We start from the raw sequence: 16,562 nt of genomic DNA, 5'->3' as shown, positions 1-16,562 counted from the left end.
TCGGCCCGGCCCCCGCTCGGCGCGGCCCGGCCCGGCCCGCCCCGCCGGCTAGTGCGGCTCCGGTGCCCGTCATGGCGGTGGCCGCGCAGCTGCTCCGCGGGGCCGCCCGCAGCCCGCCCGCCCTCGCTCTCGCCGCCGCGGCGGGCCGGCGGGCGCTGGGCTCCGCGCCGCCGGGGGCGGGGGCGGCGGCGGCGGGCCAGGGGGGTCGGCGGGCGGCTCTGGCGGCGGCGGGGGCGCTGGGCGGGCTGGGGCTGGGGTTGTGGCGGCGGCAGCAGGCCGCCATGGCGGCGTCCGAGGAGGACGAGAAGGAGGAGGAGGAGCTGCGGCAGCGGTTCATGGCGCCGCCGGTGAGCGGGCTGCGGGAGCTGCGGCGGCGGCGGCGGGAGCTGCGGAGCCGCATGGAGCTGCTCATCATGGAGACGCAAGGGGAGGTGTGCCGCGCCCTGGCCGCGCTGGACCCCGGCGCCGCCTTCGCCGTCGACACCTGGGAGCGGAAGGAAGGTACGGGGGGGGGGGGCCGCGGGGGTCACCCCGGGCTCGGGCACCCCGGGCTCGGGCACGCCGGGGGGGCGGCGGCCCCGGCGCGGGATGACCCTGGCGTTGGCAGGCGGAGGGGGCATCAGCTGCGTGCTGCAGGACGGCGAGGTCTTCGAGAAGGCGGGTGTGAACGTGTCCGTGGTGTTCGGGCTCCTGTCCGAGGAGGCAGCGCGGCAGATGCGAAGCAGGGGGAAGTCTCTGAAAGCCAAAGACGGTAAGGTGGCCGGCGGGCAGGGGGGGTACGGGACGGGGACGCCTTCACCCCACCGCTCCCGTGCGGGTTCTCTAAGAGCAGCCGGGCCCTTGAGCAGAACGTGAGGAAGGCCGGACGGTTCAACGCTCAAGGGAAGGTGGCGTTTGCGTCATGGTGGTTTCTAAGCAGTAAGCCTGGCAGGTGGAGTTTCATATCCCTAAAAATCTAGGTATCGGAGTGCTTCTCCCTCTGTCTTGCTGCTTTAAGCAACGTGCTGTAGGCGCAGGTTGTTTCTCAATAACAGCGCAGGAGTTACGTACCAAAGAGGTGAAGGGAAGGAACCAAAAAGACCCAAAAGCTAAAGAGGATTCGACCCACATTTGCATAGCAAAGGGTAACTGTGAGGACTGGGAGTGGTGGAAAGCCTTAGCAGGGGCTTATATTTTACGCAGTCTTCGGCTAATGGGTGCTGTAACATACCGTTGCATTTTAGGACAAGTACGAGAAAAAAGCTTTTAGTTATGTGCACAGAAGTGTGTGGATGAGAAGTAAATTGCCCATTGATCGATAATTAGTGTGACCCAACATGAGAAATTTTCTTGTAGTGGAACAGTAGCTTGGAACCTAAGGAAAAATTGTGATGTTCCTTAAATGATAATAGATTATTTGAAGAACTGAAGGCTTCTTTCTGTGCCTCTTCTTATCTAGGGAAACTGCCTTTTTGTGCCATGGGTGTGAGCTCCGTTATCCATCCGAAGAACCCTCATGTTCCAACCATGCACTTCAACTACAGATACTTTGAAATTGAAGAAGCGGACGGTAAGAATTTTAATCCAGTGAAGTACATACAAAATGCATGACTCCACATGAAGGAAGCGTGAACGCGTGGCTAGGGTAAGAGGTGAAGAACTGGTCCAGGTTTGTTCCTAGCTGTGCCAAGAGTCTGTTCTGTAGCACCGGATCTCTTAATCTCTTTGTGCGTTTGTAAAATCAGTGTGATGTGTGCATCTGATAAAGGGGTTTCTGATTTAAGTTAAAATTAGGAGGTTATAAATATATGTAAAACATATTAAAAGAAGTAACTCTAGAATTAATAGAAGAAAGGTCTGTGAAGGACTGATACGCATTCTGGTCAGGATGTACCTTTGTCTCAGAAGCTGGGGGGATGTACTGTCAGAAACATCGCTGTGTAACTGCATTGTGCCTTTTTTCTCTGAGTTTCTGCAATTTGCTGCTGTCAGAAGCGGGGCTCCAGGCTAGGTGGTGAAACGCTGAGAGGCCATCTGTACCTTGGGACAGTGTATGTACTGTCAGAAGCTCAAAGAGAGTTTTCTTTCAATTATTTTGCCAGAGCATTATGGGTCATTTCTAGCCAATTGCTTCCCCGGATTTAATAATGATATTCCCTTTCTTTGGCATGCAGTAAAATGTTTCTGGATTCTTGAATAGGAGTTGCCAGCCCATCTTGTGAAATTGATCTCCTGTAGTCAGGGTTAGTGGTCCAAAATACTGAACAAATGGTTTTTACTGCTTTGAAGTGTGTTTCATGTTTTCCTGAATTCACTGGTCATTGCACTACCTCAAGCTCAAATTTTTCATGATTGAGGTTTAGGGACACCACCGAATAATTATTTTGTTTTGTATTGTAAAAGTAGTTGTTAGTTCTTGGTGAACCAGTAGCAACATATTGCTGTTTGGAAGTTTAAAAGGAAAATGTTGCTCTGTGCCTGTCTCCTATAGGAACTAAACAGTGGTGGTTTGGTGGTGGGACTGACCTCACGCCAACTTACTTGAATGAAGAGGATGCCATTCATTTTCACAAGACTCTGAAAGAAGCCTGTGACAAGCATGATCTGAAGCTGTATCCCAAGTACAAGAAATGGTACGTGGGGAGAGATGTGCTTGGGGTTCCTTTTGTGGGAGCAGAAGGCGGCACTGGGTGTTGCGACTTAAGTGTACTCTAGGAACAGAAGGTTCTGCTGTCTTTTGCAAAGTATCAGCAAACCCTAATGAAAATAAGCAGATGTGTACTGGGACAAAACATAATCTAAAACAATCTCTTATTTACAGAGGCTTGAGTTTTTCAAATCAGAGGGCTGACAACTAGGATCGTAAGTCTATGGCACACATAAAAACCAAGCTGACTCTACAAGATTGTGTAAGCCACAGACTTCACTAGGCAACTTAAAAATTCTTTTTAGCCTCTGGTGTTAAACTAGGGCAAGGCTTTTGCCCCATGGACTTGCACAAATTCTGCTTAGAGTGAACTCATGGTAAATGTGCATGACTTTAGTGTGAGCTCTTGGGCCAGCGCTGCAGTTCTGAAAATCCCACTCCAGTTTTTTCTGCCTTCACTCTGACCTCCGTGACCTTTTTTTTTTTTTTTTTTTTTTTTTTTTTGCCAGGTAGGTAAAGGAGCTTGTCCTTGATATAGAAGCTTCATAATTTTGATGGAGCTGTACTTTTTTTTCCAGTGACAGATTCACTGAGAGTTCAACAACGTATTCTCTAAAGATGCAAACTTTCAATGTTCTTCTTGAGCTGAGAGATAAAAGTGATGGGATCCTTCACTGTTCAGTGGGAGCTTGCTGCTCTGTGTCTGATAATCCTATCTACAACAAGCTGTAGTATCCAGGAAGGAGGGGTTACCCTTTTGTAAGCTACCAGGTCTTGTCTGAGGACAGGAGATAAAGTGGGTGTTGTAGCTCGGGTGGCCAACTGCTTAGTAGAGAATCACATCTTGCAACCTTAAGACTACAGTCTTGTTCTCTGAGGAATTTTTGCATGGTAGTTCAGTGTCTGCCTTAATGGTCAGGTTGTTTGCAGCATAAGTAGGCTAGCAATGCCAGCTGCAGGGGCTCGCAGAGAAGGACTCCTGTTCTTAGTCTGAGGGCAGCTCAGGGCAGGACTAACTGTATCCCATGTACAAAGACAGTTTTCTCAGTCCCAGCATGAGTGCTCCTGTAAGCAGCAAGTGTAGGGGCATGCGGTCCTTACTGCCAGAGCAGTGTCAATCTCCTCTGAGCTTCTACTAATTAGCGTTGCCCCTTTTCCCAGCTTCTCAAACATAAAAGCTCTTGTTACGTTTACCACGCTGTCTTCCTGATGTAGCTTTAGTTTTAAGACTTCCGTCAGGTTTGTTCTCTTCTGCATTTCTGACTCAGCCTTTTTTCCTAACTCTTCCTGCTGCCATAAAATAAAAAAGCTGATTGTCCCAGTGATAAAAAAATACCTTAGGTTATCTGTTACATCTCCACATCTCTCCTGCTATGGCCATGCCATTTATATTGCTTGAGAACAGTGACTGTGGATGGATACACGTATGGAAAACTAGTCCTAAAGGAAGGCAAGGTTTCCTTGCTGTTGATGGTTTCTGCTTCCTACTTCCCTTCCACTTCTCCCCCATGTGAAGACTTGCAGGGCATGGCTGCTCCAGCAAGCAACTATAAGCAAGATAGGGTGTGGATACAGTGAATCAGCTAATTTATAGTGATTGCACACCTACATACTCCCAGTAAATACAAAAGAGATTAATTGCCTCCCTATTGTAGGATAAGCTGCACTTACTCCTTCGTAAACTTGAACATGAGCCATGAAAAGCCACTACTAGAATGACTCTGTCTTCCAAGTTTATCTATTAAAAAGCCTTTTTCCAAGGAAGGCTGCCTTGTTTTTATTTTCCTTAAGTGACAGTGGCTTTCTTATCTGGTCTTGGGTTTTTAGATTCTTTCAGTTTTGATGCAGAAAATCAATTCTTTTACTAGAACGGCAAAAAGAATAAAGATATTATCTTCCAAGTTTATTTTGAGTTCATCTGAAAGCTGTACAAATAATTTGGGATCTACATATAATTCTGGGAATGAAATCTAGAAGGAGCCCTTAAGGTGAAGTTTTGAAATCAGGTGTCCCTCCTCTGTATAGGTAGAAGATATGGATTTGATCACTCTATGTGGAAGCATCTGCCATGGTGTTTGAGTGTTACATGTTCAGTGACTGTGGTGATACGTAGCTTTGCAGAGACTGTTTAATCAGAGCTTTTACTGTAAGTGAACACAGGAGTACTTTCCAGACGGTGCCATACCATCCTGGCTCTCAACTGTCAGTGAAACAGTGGGGCATCCGGCACTGCAGGAACTGACTTCTCGTCAATATTTCACCAGTGCTGTCCTGTGCCACATAGCTGTTTGGAGTTCTGTTCATTTCTTTGAATATTGTGGATGATATTAATAACAGTCTGCTGCTGCTTCTAGGTGTGATGACTACTTCTATATCAAGCACCGTGGTGAGCGAAGAGGGATTGGAGGCATATTCTTTGACGATGTGGACTCTCCCTCCAAGGAGGAAGTATTCCAGTTTGTGAAGAGTTGTGCCAAAGCTGTTGTTCCTTGTTATGTTCCCATTGTGAAAAGGCACTGCCATGACTCCTTCACACCAGAGGAAAAGCTATGGCAGCAGCTTCGGAGAGGACGGTGAGTACTGAAGGAGCAAAAGAATACATCGGAGGTGGATTACGCTGGCGAGAAAAAAAAATGAGGTAGTTCTTCATCGTTGCAGGTTTATGTCCTGTTGTGGTATGAGCTAAGTTTGGGTGAGGGCTAAGTTTGGGTGAGTGCTCTAAAGCTCGCCAGAGAACTTCAACATTTTTGTGCACAGGGTGCAAAGATACTAGCACATCCTCATCTTTATCTCCCACTCTCCCATGCTGCAGCACAAGCAACCCATACAAAATGCCACAGTTTCTCTCCAACTCCTTCAAAACCCAAGAGAAGCTGCTGCTTTTTAACAGGCAAAGGGGATGTGTGCATGTGTGCTTGGTGTCCTGAATCCTGCCCTCTCCTGCAGCACAATGATATGGGATATAGGACTGCCCTGTGATATGAGGAGCATAAAAGGGGTGAGGGAGTCATGCTTCCTATTCAGTAATGAAGCTAAACCCCAGAAAGTCATGAAATAACTGTACCCAAGAGTACTTTTCAGCTTCTTACATACATATTTATTCCATCTGATCTTGGCATTGAAATGAGGACACAGTGAACTGTTTGTAAAGGAATAAAGATACAGAGGGGTTCTGTTTTTCTGGCATGGTCCAAAGTCACTGTAACTTAAAAGACTTTGGAGGATGCTTATTAATGTGAACAACCGTTAATGCTGCAAAAGCTTAAGTACATTGGCAGATACAGTTGTACTCCTTTCTCTATGTCCTGTGATTGTGTAAGCATACGGAGAAATGAGCATACATGTGCTTTGTGCAGAACCAGGGAGTCTTTAGTTTCTGCCTCTTCTGCAGAGCAATCTGTGAGAGTGGCATAGAGAAGGCTTAAGCATTCAAGTTTAGATCGCTAGTCTGCAGCAGTTACTCAAATAAGCATATATGCTTAATTTGGTGGGACTGTTCCTGGGAGTGTTGGGCTTTCAGGATCCAGTCTGTGGATGGGATTTAGCAAACCTGCTAAGGTTATAAGGGGGAATAGCTTCTTTAAGCTGCAGCCAGGACCACCTCACGAGGCCTGCTTATTTCCCTGGATCTGTTTGCAGGTTATTGAGCTAGGTAAAGCTCTCCCTTTCTGCAAATAGAGAACAGCTCCTCCCTTCCTGTACCTCTGTTAAGTACTAATACCTCAGTACTGGTTATTATGGTAACCCCTGCTGAACTGTCACTGCTCTGTTCCTATGCTGGGGGCATAAAACCATCTATTCTGGCACTTAAAAGTCCCAGTCAGCACCCTGAAGCTGTGTGACTTCTGCTGCTTTCCAGATCTCCCCAAGAAACAGAAAATCTTGTTCTGACCTTGCAGCTTATGTGTCCTTCAACATGGAGGACTGCACAGTAGTTTTTCCTGTGGTCATATCCAGTTCCTTTAAGGCTCCTTTTAGTGTCTGACACCACCATAAAAAAGAGTACTAGCATAACCAAGCTAAACTTGGTGTCAAGCTTGCCAGCAGGGTTGAGGCATGGGAGAAGTAAGCTAGTAGAGCACCATGCAGAATGCTCTCCTTTGAATAGTTTGTCTGCTCTAGTTTGTTAGCTAAGGTCATTACTTCCGAAGCTTTGTGGAATGGCAAGGTCACACCCTGCATTCCTACGCAGAGGATGCTAGAGAACAGTTGGCCCCTAAACAGGGTTCATTCTGACACCCAACACAGCAGAAAGACAGGCTGGTTTTGTTTGATGTCTGCCAGCTGAAGAGGCACAACCAACTTCTGATAATGGACTTGTTTTTCTGTTGCATCTCTTCACTCCCCATAGGTATGTAGAGTTCAACTTGGTTTATGACAGAGGTACAAAGTTTGGCCTCCTGACACCAGGATCAAGAATTGAAAGCATTCTTATGTCTCTGCCACTGACTGCAAGGTAAGGGCATAATTATGTGGAGTTGCAGGTAGGCACTGTTCTTGTTAAAATACTTTGTAGGATTAAATCAAAGGTCTGTCCTGGTGTCCAGCCTCTTAACAGCGGTTAGTTCATGCCTGATCCAAGAGCTGGCCAAATACATGCAGATGCTTCTCTGGTCTGCTGCACTCGCCCAGTTGCCAGTAATGTGTGGCCTAGATATTTTCTGACAAAAAAAAGTTGTGTTTTTTGGGCTTAGTACCTCTTGATAGATTTTTCCCTCCTCGCTTCATGGGTTTTTGTTTAGTAGCTCTTTGAAACCATGTGAGCTTCTGGCAGTCCTGACAAGCCTATGGCAAGGGCTTCCACAGTTTAGCTGTGTGTTGTATGAAAAAGTGCCTCTTTGTTCTCTACTTGCACCTGATGACTTCATTCAACTTTTAAGTGAGTAACCAGATTTTCTTCCTGTTCATTTTCTCCATAAGTTCTTATTTTACAGGCTTCTGGTTTTTTCCTTGTTTTCCAGGCTGACGAGTCCCACTCATTTTAGTCTTTGTACAGTAGCTGTTCCATACCGTTGATCACATTTGCTGCTTTCTCTAGGCTTAAGTTTTCTATGCCCTTCCTGAACTTGGGGATAAGGAACAGACAACATAAGCTACATATGTGTATCCAAGATGCAGGTGTGCTGCTGACTCATACAGTGGCATAATGATGTTTTAGTTCATTATTCCTTTCATAATCCTAATATGCTGTTTGCTGGTTTTGACTGCTGCTAAGCATTGAGCTGGCTTTTTCATAGAATTGTTATGATGCCAAGATCTTTTCTGGGCAATAAAAGTTAACTCAGTCTCTCAATGTGTATGTAACTTTTTTCTGTGTGCATCCCTTCAGATCAGTCAACAGTGAATTTCACCTACCATTTTATTGCTCAGTTGCTTGGCTCGATATTTACTCTTTTCAACTGCCTTTTTAGGTTTTGACCTATCTTGCTTAATCTTGCAATATCAGCAAACTTTGTCACTTACTGTTTACTCCCCTTTTTAGGTTGCTTTTAGATATGCTCAATAGCACAGGCCCTATCATGAACTTCATAAACTTCACTAGTGACCTCCCTCCACTAGGAAAACTGACCTTCGCCTGCTATCCCTTAACCTTGAAGGCACTCATGTTCTCACCATATAGCTTCATCCTGCTCCCAACACTAGATGTGTCCCTGACCTGGTGGTGTAGCATGGTCCTATCTTTTGATTTCATTGCTGGGATGATCTGGTTTTGCTTGTTTTCGTCAACACAAATAGCTCACTTCACAGCATGAATGGGTCCTTCCTGGGGGGGGAAAAAAAGGAAAAAGGTTGTACTCATCCCTTTGTGACTGCTGACACTTTTCTTCCTCTGTCATGACCCTTTTAACTGTCTTTTCAATAAATAGTGGTCTCTCATCAATCAATCACCTTTGTTTTTAAAACTAAGGACTTGTAGGGCTTCCAGTCCAGCTTCTGGAAAAACTAGGTCTCGTGTCCTCACTGTCAAAATTGTCTGGGTTCCTTTTTTTGCTCGTCTTCCTCATGATACTAGTGTGTCACAAGAGACTGCTAGAAGATCTTTGCAAATAAACCTGCATACATTGTGGGGTAGGGGGCATTGCTCTTTCCTTTTTCTTTGTTCTTCCAGCCTTTCCAGAAGTTGGGAAAAAGATTGAGCTAACATTTCTCCTGTTTATTCCTGTGTTGTTTTTACTGAACTTAATCATTTGTAGCTGTATCTGTCACCTGATCTTAGAGTACCAACTCTGTATGTAGTTTTGCATCCTCAGAAAAGGCAACTCAAGTCCAAACATAGCCTGGTGTGGGAGAGGTGATTGCCAGCTGGGCAGTCTGAGTGAGTTTCCCCTCTCCCTGCAGGTGGGAATACATGCACACCCCTCCAGAGAGCTCGAGAGAAGCAGAAATCTTGGAGGTTCTGCGCAATCCCAAAGACTGGGTGCACTGACACGGATCGTGAACAAGATGGATTGCTTACACTGAGCCATTATGAAAGAACAGGAACGCCTGCAAACCAGCTCATTCAAACTGCTGTTGCATGGCGTTTTAGTATAGCTATTTATACTCTTACCTGGTGCCTTAATAATGCTGTAGACTTGTAACTTGCAAATATGTGAACTCATTCTTTAAGATTGATCAGCTAATGTTACCACCCTGTTGATGTTGCCTTGTGAAGGACTGCTGATCCCCTCACAGGACTACTGTGCATGTTTAAGAACTTCCTCAACTGCTTTGTTTGACTGCAACATGGTAAACTACTGTGAAGTGTTTTCCCAGTGGAATGAAAGCATTATCTGTGCCTAAATAGCATTGCTTACTCTTGGAAAGTGTTGGGATGTTTTAGATATAATTTTTTTTAAAGAATAAAGGGAATATTGGGTATGATTTTTAAACCTTAAACCCTGCTTTCAGGAAGTTGTGGAAAAGGTGGTACTTAATCATGTACATTTTCATGCTATTCACATTGACTTTGGTTGGGGGGGGGGAGTGTTTTCAGATGTATTGCAGCAGCATGACTTGACTGATCAGTGACTGGGAGATTCTGGGTTGGGGTCCCAGTCTCACCTGATGAGAGAAGGCTGGCTGTCTATTTTGAGGAGAAAATCTTTCAGCACTGTGCATCTCGGTTGTGATCAAGACAGGATAGCAACCTGCCTTGGGCCAGCTGCTTTGCCAGGGAGGTCAGGGACAGCTCAGGAAGCTGTTGGGTGTTGACCCGAGAGAGATCCTCCCAATAGCACTTCATGCTGCTCCCAGCCCCGGACTGATTGTTCCTTCTTCCCCGGCATGAACCTCGTCGGGGACCCCGCAGGGAAAAGCAAGGGCAGCGGGTCCTGTCCCCTCCCCACCCAAGGAAAAATCAACACCTCCCCGTCGGGGAATCGAACCCCGGTCTCCCGCGTGACAGGCGGGGATACTCACCACTATACTAACGAGGAGTGGTGTAGTGGCGGATCGGCTCCCCGCCAGGACGTGGTACGACGTCACCTTTGGCGGGTTTCCGACCTGCGGGTGGCGACTGGCCCGGCGCCCGCGCACGGCGGGGAGAGGTGCCGCGCCGGGCCCGCTCACACTCGCTGCCCTCTGATCGCCGAAGTCAAGTTTCCCCTTGGGGGCTACCGTGTTCATACGTCCTCCTCTAAAATAAAATAAAGAACATTCAGTAAAAGCCAGCGATCGCCTCAACTCCAAAAGAAAAGAGAAGGAATGGCCCGTACGGGGATCGAACCCGCGACCTTGGCGTTATTAGCACCACGCTCTAACCAACTGAGCTAACCGGCCAATCTGATTAATGTCCTGCGCGTCCACGCAGCTCACGCCCTCCCACGGACACGCCGCGGCTGGAAGCGCTGCCGGGAGCGGCTCCCGCGGTCGCCATACCCGCAGCGTTACCGCGCCCGGTGTTTTTAAAGACCGCGTCGGCGGGACGTTTCAGGGAGCTCTGGCAGAGCAGCAGGGTCATTAACCGGGGTGACGATAATTGCTAAAATGAACGCTTTCAAAATTCTCATTTTTCTCTGCGCCCCCCTCCTCCGGTCCGCGGGCGGCGTTCACCGGCGGCACGGAGCAGCTCAGCAGGGCCGCACACGGACTCGCGCCTCCCGGCGGGGGGGTGAGGGGAGGGGTGGTAAGTCCCATCGAAACGACCCGCCACGCTTTCCCCTTCCGCTCCCCAAGCGGCTCCCGCCCGCGGGAACACGGCCGCCGCCGCTCCGGAGCAGCTCCCGATCGTCTCCCTCCCTCACGGCCGCGCCGCGGACGGGGCTGCAGTGGGAGGAGGAGGAGCAGGACCGCTCCCCGGGGGTAAAAGGCGACGCCTCCTCCCCGTCGGGGAATCGAACCCCGGTCTCCCGCGTGACAGGCGGGGATACTCACCACTATACTAACGAGGAGCGGGGTGCGGGCGGTGCCCCCCCCGCCGAGCCCCAAGAGCCGCCTTTGGGACCCCCGCCCGCCCTCGGTGCCATCGCGCTGCGAGCAGAGCGGAGACACAAGGCCCTCGTTCGGGCCCCAGCACCCCAGAACAACGTTAAGGCTACGCGAGGGTGGCGGGGCGTCCCCCCGCCAAACCAACTGCTCTGACCTGGCCAGGGAGGGGGCGGGAGGGCCTGGGCGTGCGGCTGGTGTGCGCGCAGGTTTGCGTGGGCACAGGCCGTTGTGTGAACCCCAGGGCTCTCCCTGAAACGGCAACAGCCACTCTGAAGGAAAATGCAGCACGATAGGAAGACGGGCTCCTTCCCTAACCCTATGATGAGCCCTGTTTTCTACTGCGGTGAAACCACCTGTCCCGAGAGGAAAGTGTGAACCCTTCCCCAGCCGGAAAGCCAATTAGATCACCTGTAAAATCAAGGCATTATGTAAAAAACTGCAGAAAATACATAAGAATTAAATACCTCTGAGCCTGTGAAAAAGTTGTAAAGGAAGAGGACATCATCAAATTCCAAGCTCTTTGCTTCACAAACTGCCAGTGTGAGTGCTGAGTTCCTCTGTTATCTCCTCCTTTGCCACTGACACCACCTATCATAAAATACATTAATAAAAAGAACATATTAGGAAGCAAAAAAAAAGGTAACAGCTGCACAGAGAAAGCATACAAATGTGTCATGATAAAGCACAAGGGGTTCTTCAAAACGAGGCAACATTTGACACGGACGTTCTAGCACTCTCCGCCGAAAAGATTGCAAAGCTGCCACTAGAAGACTGATATGAGGAGACAGTCATAGGTCTGGTGTAAGAAAATCTGGAGTTAGAAAGGAATAGGACAGGAGATATCTGATGCAAAAAAGAGCAGAAAGACCCAGCTATGCATGAAGAAGAAACAGAAACCCACAAAATAAAGGCTTCTAAGTTGAACAAGCATAATTTATCAGTGAGATATAGGGGCTTAAATAAAAATAATTGTGGGCAGTCCAGAGAAAATAATTACTTAGTTAGCTACACATCTGGAAGAATCTGCAAAAAGCCATATACCTAAGAAAAGCAAACCTGATGTACTCCAAATTCCATAGGTGGTGTTTTCCTTTTGTGGCCCCTCAGCAGCATCGCTAGGTCATTGTGGGACTCCAAGACCGTAGGTTTTCATCCGTCAAAGAGACCCCAGTCCTCAGGAAGCCGATCAAAAGATTCTGGGATTCATAGTACTGAAGCAATACAACCACTCCAGATGCCACGTGAAGAGTACCTGTCATAAGCAGAATATAGATTTTCAACTCCAGTCTGTCTCATGCTCTCTCGTAAACACACTTTTAAAGGATTTTGTTAGAACCCTGAGATCAAGAAACATCATAACAAAAACACTAGTCAGAGAAGAGAGAAGCTTTAAGGTTGACTTTATATTTCTGCTATTGTGAGTAGACCTCATCTCACCGTAAACTAATTTCAGAATAATGAATTAACTAAATTCAAAGCACAGAACAGTGCAATTCTACACTCTTGCATCCTTTTGTCCTGATGCTGACAGCCAAATAACTTTGCACACTTGGATTCATCACACTGAATTTTTGTGCATATTCTGGTGGTTCTTGACTGCAAAATGGAACAGTAAAAATAAGCGAAAGCACATTGTTCCAGTAATATCAGCTGCAGAAACAGGGAAGTGAAGGAAGGGTAAGAGAGAGCAACAGTTGTGTTAGCATCAAACATGTTTTTTTCTCAACACTTAAGTTCTGTGAGGGGGAGAAATGGGAAGCCACTGTACCTTTCAAAGACGAGAGCAGTTTCAGAAATCCCTGAGCCATGCACGTCTTCCTTCAAACCATTTTTATGATGTACTCCATTTTCAAACCTGCAGAAGGGGCTGAACTGTTAAAAAACATCCAGGAGAGAATCTGTATCACCTACGGCTCTGCTCCCATTTTCCACTGCAAAACATACACTCTTTACCACAGTATACTAGGCTGAAAACTGTAGTAGTTCAGAAGTTGATCTGCATGCAGACAGGACACCGCTTCCTTGCAGTCAAACTGTGGCTCAGGATTTTTAGAGTAGATGACTAAGAACAGTAACATTTTCAGCATACAATTTTAATCAGATGCCTTGAGCTTGTCTGAACCCTCACTGACATTAAAGAAATACAGCCATAAAATAATTTGTCCTCTTAAAAACAAAAACAACAACAAAAAAAACCCCACACAAACCAAAATGACACCCACAAGCTTAAGAGATACTTAGATAATTGACAGTGGCAGATTTTAAATATGTCCTAACAAATGCCCTTAAATAAAAACCGAAAGACTTAGCCTGACTTTCCCAAAAGCTTTGAGGAATTTAAGTGCATCAAACACCAAACCAAATACTAGCTTTGCCCCTTAGCGCAGAGACAGACAGGGTAGGTCACCTTTTTAGGGACCAGGATTAATCCCAGACTTTTATCCTTAAAGCAGTGGCTTGTTCTCTAGCCTCTCTTAGTTTTGCACTCAGCCTGGAAAACTCTCGAGGGCTGCACACTGAAAAAAAACCCAACCTTGACCACGAAAGACATGCTGAGCTACATGGAACACCAACCAAGGCAATTCCCGTCACAGGGGGAATCGGCATTAACAATCTAACTGAGAACCGCTGGGATAAGACCTCCAGAGCAGGAGATTGCTCAGTAAAGAAAGAAAACTGGGAATTTGCACACCAGCAGCCAGAAGAAGCAACTGCAATGAAACGCAGTGCTTTCCAGTAATCTTATATGCCATATACACATGAAACCACAAATGTAATCTAAAAGCTTTGCTTTTTGCTGAGTTTGATCAGCCTCTGCAGTCTTTTGCTCCATCTGTGCTCATCCTCCTCTTCATCCTCGCTTATTGGCACACAAGAAGACATACCCATTATTTGGGAAATCACACTTGATACATTAGTTTCCAGAATGGAAAATTACAAAGAACAGACAAGTCAGAATCCTTTTGAGAACTGACAGACTATTAAAAAAAAAAGTAGACTGGAAACCAGTTTATTACCTCAGTTTATGAAATTTCACGTTAGCACTGGGACAAGTAAGATTTGTGTCTTTCTGCAAGACAACAGGTCCTTTGCAAAGGGCCTAGGTATTTCAGAAATAACTCAAACCCTTTTTAAAATGCACTTTGAAGTTTGCCCGTACTTTAAGAGTGTAAATAGATTTTAGCCCTCATGTTTGGTTAGGAGAGGGTCTCTTGGCTTTAGTATTATAGTCTATGCTGCTAACTCTTTCCCCTTACCATGTGCAGAAGTCAAAATTTTCCAAGCAATACAGGAATTTTTGCTGCATATTGCCACATAGATCAAAGAAGTCTAAAAATAAAGCTAAGGGAATATATGAAATTATGTGCTGTTTATAAAGTGTTGTGATTTAACCCCAGCCAGCAACTAAGCACCACGCAGCCGCTCCCTTACTTCCCCCCCATCCAGTGGGATGGGGGTGAGAATCAGGAGAAAAAAGGTAAAACTCATGGGTTGAGATATGAACAGTTTAATAGAATAGAAAGGAAGAATATAATAATTATAATAATAACAATAATAAAATGACAATGATAATAATAAAAATAATTTGAATATACAAAACAAGTGATGCACAATGCAATTGCTGACCGATGCACAGTTAGTTCCCAAGCAGCGATCCCCCCACTCAGGCCAACTCCCCCCAGTTTATATATTCGACATGATGTCACATGGTATGGAATACCCCTTTGACCAGTTTGGGTCAGCTGTCCTGGCTGTGTCCCCTCCCAACTTCTTGTGCCCCTCCAGCCTTCTTGCTGGCTGGGCAGGAGAAGCTGAAAAATCCTTGACTTAGTCTAAACATTACTTGGCAAAAACTGAAAACATCAGTGTGTTATCAACATTCTTCTCATACTGAACCCAAAACATAGCACTATACCAGCTACTAGGAAGACAATTAACTCTATCCCTGCCAAAACCAGGACATAAAGAAATAGCATTACTGAATTCAAGTGTCTTGGTTTTGCCACTGCATTTGTCTGTGAAAGCTTTTAATGACAATGTGCAAAGATTTGATGTAGCTTTGGCAGCAGAAAAATTTTGAGCTGACTATCTTTGTGGACTGCCTTTTGTGTCATCTAACTTGCTCTGAGAAGATCCTAGGAAGTCAGATTCTGTATTTGTCTTAATGGGATCCACTGTATTCAGCCAGCATGAGTTTAGGTGTCTTCCAAAGGTGCTCTTCCCCTTTGCCAACAGTCTGCAAAGCTTAATCTCTATCTTTTTACACTGCCATATTATTAAGCCTGATCCTTTTTTTTTTTTAAGTTCTTCCGAAGTTATTGATCACTCAGTCCTTTGAAAATACCCTTTTCCAAGAAAACTATGAAATAATTATTTCAGTATTTAAAAAAAAAAAACCCAAGCAGCACAGTTTGTATTGCTTCTATAATATATAAATATTGTGTCAATATAGTTCAAAATACATTTCTCTGTCTTTCAAGATGAGAAGGATGCCTAGGGAGAGGTATATATTCTTTTTGCTTTCTGGAGTAAGAAATTAGTTAGTTAAGTAACTGTCTTCTCAAATGTTGCTTCAGGAACATACAGGTGAAAGATGCTGAATCTCTGATGACAGATATTTGTCTAAATACAATAATTAGAAATAAATGTTTGAAATATGTGTCATCTTTTGCTTTCTCTAATGAGTCAAATTTAATACCTTTGACCTCTTCCCTTTCCTTTTCCAGGAAAAGCAATGTAACCCAACTTTGTAATATCACATAGTCAGAGGAAGAACTTGGCCAGGGATGAGGGTAAGATGAACCTTACTTTTCCCATCTTAATTATGGTACCTTGCAGATCAGCAATTCTGTCCATATAACTAATTTTTGTACTTCAATTTAGCCAAGAACTCTTCTACCAGATAGTTACGACTTTGCAAACTTTGGAGTCTTAAGGTTGTCTGTAAGTATAATTTTACATTATATTCTACATAAAAGTTTTTTATGATGATTATTTACAAGGAGTCTGTCCTTTCAGACAAATGTATAGGTTTATAGGTTGTTTTTTGTCAACTATAAGAGTGATTTTTCACTTCCTTTGCAGTAATATAATGTAGAAAACTCAGAATTTTTGTAGCTACTGCTGTAAGTTGTGATCCTGCCTGTTAGTTATTAGTATCACTGCTGGCTATTCACCAAGGTTTGCTATTGTTCCTTACATGAGGGCAAATAATTAATTTTAATACACAATCTGTCAGAAATACACTGTAGAATGCTACTGCTCATCTTGTCAATATCACAACACTTTGCAGGATTGTGGACTGCATGGAGTTGTATCAGAAAGAAATTCATACTTTTTAGACAGGTTATGATCAGCAGAACTGTTTGCTCTGCACGCCACAGACTGCAGAGCAATCTAATTATAATTAGATTATATGCAAAGGAAGAAGCTATAGATCTTCAAGGCTGAGAGGAGTGTATTGATCATTAACAACAATTTTGCCTCCTCCACTTTTACAAGGCAGCTCCTTTATGTGAGCTTGCAG

At 45.5% G+C, this 16,562-nt stretch overlaps 1 protein-coding gene and 3 non-coding genes across 4 annotated transcripts; 1 reads left to right on the top strand and 3 right to left on the bottom strand.

The window, feature by feature from the left end:
- Positions 1–56: 56 nt before the first annotated feature.
- Positions 57–9,505, top strand: CPOX (coproporphyrinogen oxidase). The gene is made up of 7 exons (XM_030019974.1): positions 57–501; positions 608–751; positions 1,439–1,549; positions 2,471–2,612; positions 4,981–5,199; positions 6,978–7,082; positions 8,966–9,505. The coding sequence occupies exons 1-7, from the start codon at positions 72–74 to the stop codon at positions 9,051–9,053; spliced, it is 1,239 nt and encodes a 412-aa protein (XP_029875834.1). The 5' UTR covers positions 57–71; the 3' UTR covers positions 9,054–9,505.
- A 467-nt stretch (positions 9,506–9,972) lies between these two features.
- On the bottom strand, positions 9,973–10,044 carry TRNAD-GUC. The gene has a single exon. It is a non-coding gene; the product is annotated as a tRNA-Asp (tRNA).
- A 269-nt stretch (positions 10,045–10,313) lies between these two features.
- Positions 10,314–10,387, bottom strand: TRNAI-AAU. The gene has a single exon. It is a non-coding gene; the product is annotated as a tRNA-Ile (tRNA).
- A 539-nt stretch (positions 10,388–10,926) lies between these two features.
- TRNAD-GUC lies at positions 10,927–10,998 on the bottom strand. Its single transcript has one exon. It is a non-coding gene; the product is annotated as a tRNA-Asp (tRNA).
- Between the last annotated feature and the right edge of the window lie 5,564 nt (positions 10,999–16,562).

Source organism: Aquila chrysaetos, chromosome 7 (assembly GCF_900496995.4).
Source record: "Aquila chrysaetos chrysaetos chromosome 7, bAquChr1.4, whole genome shotgun sequence".
Taxonomy (NCBI): domain Eukaryota; kingdom Metazoa; phylum Chordata; class Aves; order Accipitriformes; family Accipitridae; genus Aquila; species Aquila chrysaetos.
The sequence above is the reverse complement of the archived record's forward strand: the minus strand, read 5'-3'. Positions and strand labels throughout refer to the sequence as shown.